General features: G+C 39.9%; 1 protein-coding gene across 1 annotated transcript; it reads right to left on the bottom strand.

Moving 5' to 3' along the window:
• Positions 1 to 980: 980 nt before the first annotated feature.
• On the bottom strand, positions 981 to 7,572 carry LOC145866084 (uncharacterized). The gene is made up of 2 exons (XM_082970945.1): positions 7,566 to 7,572; positions 981 to 2,558 (listed from the first exon to the last, which is right to left on the bottom strand). Exons 1-2 carry the CDS (start codon positions 7,570 to 7,572, stop codon positions 1,315 to 1,317), a joined length of 1,251 nt encoding a protein of 416 aa, XP_082827071.1. The 3' UTR covers positions 981 to 1,314.
• Positions 7,573 to 8,264: the final 692 nt, after the last annotated feature.

Raw genomic sequence — 8,264 nt, 5'->3', positions numbered from 1 at the left:
TCAGGGTTCACTAGATAGGCATGTTGTTGGATCAGGCCCAGTCCAAAATGTCATGCTCTAGTACATTTGGTTTGGCACATCTGAGAATGAACCCTGATATTCTAAAAGCAGGGCAACAATGTCAATATAATTGTACCAAAAATGTCAGTTGGTTGCATTAAAAATAATCATTACTAAATGTTACATGAAATGTAAATATGAAATATTTGGTTGCATAGTCTACTTTCAACAGCTTTTCAATGACATGTTGCTAGGTGGGATATCCCCAATGTCAAAACACAGTTTTAATGGGTCCAAATCAATAACCAATATGCAGAAAGAGTTTGTGATATTGAAAACCTAAACATAAAATGTGCAATATACACAAACATCAGCCATAATAATCATATTACTTGGATTTTTTTTAAACAAGCACCTTTATAAAACTGCACAAGTAGCAATAAATCACTGATATCGATTAGGGGGGAAATCAGGTTGTTCGTGCTGTTGAAACTAACACAACTAAAAAAACACATGGAAATGGGAGATATATTTCACCTCACTGGTTAGAGGACAACCTGCAGAAGACAGTCAGCTACATTTTGGAGTGATGCATTTAAATGTAGGGGTCGCTAAACAAAGGAACACAACACTTATTTGTCATAACTCATAGATATCATGTTGAAATCAATTGTGCGAGAGGAGGGAGATGAGGTTGCACCTCCTGTTAAAACTAACAGCTCAAAAACCACACAGAATCTGGGAATAATGTGTACATCACTGGTTAAAGGACAACTTGTAGAAAACAGCTAGCTACATTTTGAAGTGGTGCATTTTGATTCCAGTGGGTCACCAACATGGTAAGTGTAACACAGCTCTTTTTGTGTTAGTCACTTTTAGTTAAATCACATAAATAGTAACTCTTCCATTTCAGAGCCTGGATTTTCCCCCTGAGGCTAATATCCATATCATGCTGAAATCAATAGAACAGGGGACAAACATTTAGGGTTCTACATTGTGACATCATTAAAATACTCCTTCTACAATGTTAAAACATTCTACATTGTGACATCATTAAAATACTCCTTCTACAATGTTAAAACATTCTACATTGTGACATCATTAAAATACTCCTACTACAATGTTAAAACATTCTACATTGTGACATCATTAAAATACTCCTACTACAATGTTAAAACATTCTACATTGTGACATCATTAAAATACTCCTACTACAATGTTAAAACATTCTACATTGTGACATTAATTCATTGATATCATGAAACAACTCCATCTATGTATTTTCTGATATTTGATCAGAGATCTTTTATCAGATTATCTCTGGTCACAGCTATAAGATTTCTCTCCTGTGTGTATTCTCTTGTGTACTGTCAGACGGCTAGATTGACTAAAACTCTTCCCACATTGACCACAGATATAAGGTTTCTCTCCTGTGTGCGTTCTCTGGTGCATTGTCAGATAGCTAGATTGATTAAAACTCTTCCCACATTGACCACAGATATAAGGTTTCTCTCCTGTGTGCGTTCTCTGGTGTGAAGTCAGAGAGCCAGATGTGGTAAAACTCTTCCCACATTGATTACAGCTATACGGTTTCTCTCCTGTGTGCGTTCTCTGGTGTGAAGTCAGATCGCAAGATGTAGTAAAACTCTTCCCACATTGATCACAGCTATAAGGTTTCTCTCCTGTGTGTCTTCTCTGGTGCACTGTCAGATGTCCAGATTGACCAAAACTCTTCCCACATTGATCACAGCTATAAGGGTTCTCTCCTGTGTGTATTCTCTGGTGTTGAGTCAGAGTGATAGATGCAGCAAACCTCTTCCCACATTGACCACAGCTATAAGGTTTCTCTCCTGTGTGTGTTCTCTGGTGTAGAGTCAGAGTGCTAGATGTAGTAAAACTCTTCCCACATTGATCACAGCTATAAGGTTTCTCTCCTGTGTGTATTCTCTGGTGCACTGTCAGCTGTCCAGATTGACCAAAACTCTTCCCACATTGACCACAGCTATAAGGTTTCTCTCCTGTGTGTGTTCTCTGGTGTAGAGTCAGAGTGCTAGATGTAGTAAAACTCTTCCCACATTGACCACAGCTATAAGATTTCTCTCCTGTGTGTGTTCTCTGGTGTTGAGTCAGAGTGCTAGATGCAGCAAACCTCTTCCCACATTGACCACAGCTATAAGGTTTCTCTCCTGTGTGTGTTCTCTGGTGTGATACCAGATGGCGAGATTGACCAAAACTCTTCCCACATTGACCACAGCTATAAGGTTTCTCTCCTGTGTGTATTCTCTTGTGTACTGTCAGACTGCTAGATGAGCTATAACCCTTCCCACATTGAGTACAGGTAAAAGGTTTCTCTCCTGTATGGATTCTCTGATGAATTTTAATGCCTGCTGAGGAGGTGAATCTCTTCCCACACTCAGAGTAGCAGTTAGATTTCTTCCCTGTGGATCTCTGCAGGTGTTTCTTGAGGTGTTGTGATCTGGAGAGACTCTTCTCTGCCTCTTCAGCATCATGAGGTTGTTGAGGCTCCCCAGAGGATCCACGATAGTCACGTCTCTCTCCTGTGTGAACAACAAAGTCAGACAGATGATTAAAGGCCCACAACAGCGGTAATCCACTGTAAAAGGTGATGCCAACAGCGGAGCCATGATGTTGGACAACAATTGACGTCTGTAATGAATGTTAAAATTATTTGATATTTGCCTTAAAATGAGCAAGAAAAGTTATATTTTGTCTTGTTTTCACATTAGTAGTAAAATCGATGATTGCAGGCTAGAAATAAGTTATTCATGTTGTTGAACCTCTAAGCAGTGTGCCAGACGACTTTTGGTCTCCAATATAGGCCCCTTTCTGTGTTTAATAAAATTGCGGCACGAGGGCAATTTGATTGCAGAAACACCTCCCTGCTAATGAGGAAATCACTAGTTATGGATGTAGTATATCTGGTAATGAGGAAACCACTAGTTACGGATGTAGTATATCTGGTAATGAGGAAACCACTAGTTATGGATGTAGTATATCTGCCTGGAGCAAAAATGGTGAGAAAAGATTTTAGTTTTTCACAATGTATTCTGAAAGTGAATGGAGGAAACTCAGGGGAGTAACCTCCATTTCCAGGTTGATGATGAGTTCATTTCACACTACTTTGAATTATAATTGTAAGACTCATTTGAATCTCCTGCTTAATATGTTTGTGTTATTGTCGCAAATCAACTGCTTTATACTTAAAAAACACTTCAACCAGTAAAATGCTCTTTGGCTTTTCCATCAGCCTGACAATGAGGGTTTGTACACTCTTTGCCAAATTGGCCCATAACTTCACCTAACAACAATCATACCTATGTAATGAACGAAGAAGCACTTTGGTTGTTGTTGCATGACACACATAGTGTCCTCTAGGACCCATAACAATAACATAGACCTACTGTAGGACCCATAACAACAACATAGACCTACTGTAGGACCCATAACTTCACCTAAAAACATAGACCTACTGTAGGACCCATAACTTCACCTATTAACAACATAGACCTACTGTAGGACCCATAACTTCACCTAACAACAACATAGACCTACTGTAGGACCCATAACTTCACCTAACAACATAGACCTACTGTAGGACCCATAACTTCACCTAACAACATATACCTACTGTAGGACCCATAACTTCACCTAACAATAACATAGACCTACTGTAGGACCCATAACTTCACCTAACAATAACATAGACCTACTGTAGGACCCATAACAATAACATAGACCTACTGTAGGACCCATAACTTCACCTAACAACATATACCTACTGTAGGACCCATAACTTCACCTAACAACAACATAGACCTACTGTAGGACCCATAGCTTCACCTAACAACATAGACCTACTGTAGGACCCATAACATCACCTAACAATAACATAGACCTACCGTAGGACCCATAACTTCACCTAACAATAACATAGACCTACTGTAGGACCCATAACTTCACCTAACAATAACATAGACCTACTGTAGGACCCATAACTTCACCTAACAATAACATAGACCTACTGTAGGACCCATAACTTCACCTAACAATAACATAGACCTACTGTAGGACCCATAACTTCACCTAACAATAACATAGACCTACTGTAGGACCCATAACTTCACCTAACAATAACATAGACCTACTGTAGGACCCATAACTTCACCTAACAACAACATAGACCTACTGTAGGACCCATAACTTCACCTAACAACATAGACCTACTGTAGGACCCATCATTTATTTTTTTATTTCACCTTTATTTAACCAGGTAGGCTAGTTGAGAACAAGTTCTCATTTGCAACTGCGACCTGGGCAAGATAAAGCATAGCAATTCGACCCATACAACAACACAGAGTTACACATGGAATAAACAAAACATACAGTCAATAATACAGTAGAACAAAAGAAAACAAAAGGTCTATATACAGTGAGTGGAAATGAGGTAAGTTAAGGCAATAAATAAGCCATGGTGGCGAAGTAATTACAATATAGCAATTAAACACTGGAATGGTAGATGTGCAGAAGATGAATGTGCAAGTAGAGATACTGGGGTGCAAAGGAGCAAGATAAATAAATAAACACAGTATGGGGATGAGGTAGGTAGATAGATGGGCTGTTTACAGATGGGCTATGTACAGGTGCAGTGATCTGTGAGCTGCTCTGACAGCTGGTGCTTAAAGCTAGTGAGGGAGATATGAGTCTCCAGCTTCAGAGATTTTTGCAGTTCGTTCAAGTCATTGGCAGCAGAGAACTGTAAGGAAAGACGACCAAAGGAGGAATTGGCTTTGGGGGTGACCAGTGAGATATACCTGCTGGAGCGCATGCTACGAGTGGGTGCTGCTATGGTGACCAGTGAGCTGAGATAAGGCGGGGCTTTACCTAGCAGAGACTTGTAGATAACCTGTAGCCAGTGGGTTTGGCAACGAGTATTAAGCGAAGGCCAGCCAACGAGAGCGTACAGGTCGCAGTGGTGGGTAGTATATGGGGCTTTGGTGACAAAACGGATGGCACTGTGATAGACTGCATCCAGTTTGCTGAGTAGAGTGTTGGAGGCTATTTTATAGATGACATCGCCGAAGTCGAGGATCGGTAGGATGGTCAGTTTTACGAGGGTGTGTTTGGCAGCGTGAGTGAAGGATGCTTTGTTGCGATATAGGACGCCGATTCTAGATTTAATTTTGGATTGGAGATGCTTAATGTGAGTCTGGAAGGAGAGTTTACAGTCTAACCAGACACCCAGGTATTTGTAGTTGTTCACGTATTCTAAGTCAGAGCCGTCCAGAGTAGTGATGCTGGACGGGCGGGCAGGTGCAGGCAGCGATCGGTTGAATAGCATGCATTTAGTTTTACTTGCGTTTTTTTTTACATAGATGGCAATAAAAGTTACTTTTAGATTTGTATAATTTTCATTTAGATAGAATGTAGATTAATCACAGGCAATGATTTTGAGATACTATTATAAATGAAATGAAACTGTTCCAGTAAAATGTACATATGAAAATCACAACTGGCACACAGATTGGTAGAAATGGTCAGATAACTTGCCACTCAGCTGATGTAAGAAGGGCTATATAAATACATTTGATTTGATGATGGAATATTTGATTATTTTGACTGAACAGAGCCAGTCTACCTCTGAAAATAACATACAGTCCTTGGACCTTGAGGAGTAACGGGGGCAGCAATCAGCAGTAGAAACAATAACAAAGCGTACTCCCTGCCCGTTTCAGTAAAAAGCTGAGGGATGGGGCTGGAGAAATGTAACCATCCATGATATCAACATTCTAGTTTTAACCATGTTTTGAGGATATACAGTGTTTGTTAATATTTCCTGACAAACATTGGAGTAAAAAAATGCTTATATTTTGGGTTCTGATGGGGTACGACAGTTGAACTAAGCTCATGAGGCATTTATAAGTGATTTCTCCAAGAAACAGATGGGTACATATCATTAATGTATAAGTCCCAAAATGGATGTAACAACTGCTGATTGCCCCTTTAAGAGAACATCTTGGGCTAATCTAATAGGAGATATTGAGGACTACAGTATTTCAGGCATTGTCATTGGATGCATTTGATCAATTGTTAACGTTTTGTTGATGGTCCACTCTTGATGTTCTACACGTTACAGTGTAGCTTCAGCCATTCCTACAGAACAACATTAAAGTGTAGAACCCCTTTACTGCATATTGGTTCAACGACTGCAGAGACGGTACTTACTGGTGTTAAACAGATCTCCAACCTCCTCTTCTTCCTCCGATGTGACAGTCATCTCCCCCTCTTCCTCTTTCACTCCATAAACTGCATCCTCCTCTTTCTCTTCCTCCTCTTCTTTTACAGTAACATCCTCCTCCTCTTTCACTCTGAACGCGTCTTCCTCTTCTTTCACTGTAACGTCTTTCTCTTCTTCTTTCACTGTAACAGCCTCACCCTCTACTTGTTTTTGTATTGTAACAGCCTCCTCTTCCTCCTCCTCCTCCTCCTTCACTAGAGCTTCTTTCTCCGTCCAGCAGACCTCCGCTTCTTTAGCAGGAGGAGAGTAGCTTAGTGAACTCATGGTCGGGGATGTTAGCTAGTTAGCATTAGCGACTAGCCTAGTTCTAAGCTAACTTAGCAAACCAGCTAGCTGACAAACAACGTAAATATATCATTAAATGGGTCAACAAGTACATACGACAGAAGTGTGTTTAAAACACATCGACTAATATACACCAAACCAGTGTAAAGAGCGTGAATGTTGTAGCTATGTTTGTTAGAAAGCTACCGAGGTGTCTGACTAGCTGTTGTTGTTGAAGGAGCGTCCCGTCCACTAGATTATACGTCACACTGGCAGCATCGCCTGAACCTAAAAGACGCACATCGCCATCTGCTGACTGGACTAAGCAACGCAGTTGAGGAACCAAACGTTTATTTTTCATTTATTTCAGAAAAGTTTAATATTATATTAAGTCGTTCAAAGAGAAGCATGTGTTGATTGATTCGTGTTTAATGAGTGAGAATTTAATACAAACTTTACACCCACTACATATTTGCATTGAACCATACTTCTGACATGGATCATTTTGATCCCAGAGGCATATCTTTTATCATGGCCAAAATGTGGTTTATTCAATTCTTTCAATTTTTCATGACTTTGTCAATCAACTTGTTCTTAATAAATCTAAATCATGGTTTAGTGTTTCTGTATCAAAATGGACTTTTAACAAATTCAAATCCTTTGGAGTCATTTTGACCCCAGACAAAAGCACCTTTGATAAATAGGACGTTTATTTCAAATCAAAATCACATTTTATTGGTCACATACACATGTTTAGCAGATGTTACTGCGGGTGTAGCGAAATGCTTGTGTTTCTATCTCAGACGGTGCAGTAATATCTAACAAGTAATATCTAACAATTTCACAACATAGACCCAATACACACACATCTAAGTATTTGAATCTAAGTTTCTCTGTAGACATGATCCATCCCACCAGATGGTGGAGGGGCACCTGTATCAGTGGTTTTGACCAGATAGCCGCCTGCAGACACACTGTATAGTGCCTCCCATGTACTCTCCTAAGATTGGACTTTTCTGTACCACGTATCACATGACTGTGTACAAAACTGCCAATGGTAGAAAACTCTACCAGCGGTATACAGTGCATTCGTAAAGTATTCAGACCCCTTCACTTTTCCACATTTTGTTACATTACAGCCTTATTCTAAAATTTAATAATTTTTTCCCCTCATCAATCTACACACAATACCCCATAATGACAAACCAAAAACAGTTTTTTTTAAAAAACATTTTTTCAAATGTATTTACTTGAGTATTCAGACCCTTTGCTATGAGACTCAGAATTGAGCTCAGATGCATCCTGTTTCCATTGATTATCCTTGAGATGTTTCTACAACTTGATTGGAGTCCACCTGCGGTAAATTCAATTGATTAGACATGATTTGGAAAGGCACACACCTGTCTATGTAAGGTCCCACAGTTTACAGTGCATGTCAGAGCAAAAACCAAGCCATGAGGTCCAAAGGAATTGTCCATAGAGCTCTGAGACAGGATTGTGTCGAGAAACAGATCTGGGAAAGGGTACCAAAAACTTTCTTCAGCATTGAAGGTCCCCAAGAACACAGTGGCCTCCATCATTCTTAAATGGAAGAAGTTTGGAACCACCAAGACTCTTCCTAGAGCTGGCTGCCCGGCCAAACTGAGAAATCGTGGGAGAAGGGCCTTGGTCAGGGAGGTGAACA

The sequence above is a fragment of the Salmo salar genome, unplaced genomic scaffold (assembly GCF_965601325.2).
Source record: "Salmo salar unplaced genomic scaffold, fSalSal1 ptg000129l, whole genome shotgun sequence".
In the NCBI taxonomy this organism is placed as follows: Eukaryota; Metazoa; Chordata; class Actinopteri; order Salmoniformes; family Salmonidae; genus Salmo; species Salmo salar.
Note: the sequence above shows the minus strand (reverse complement) of the source record. Positions and strands in the feature narration are given on the sequence as shown.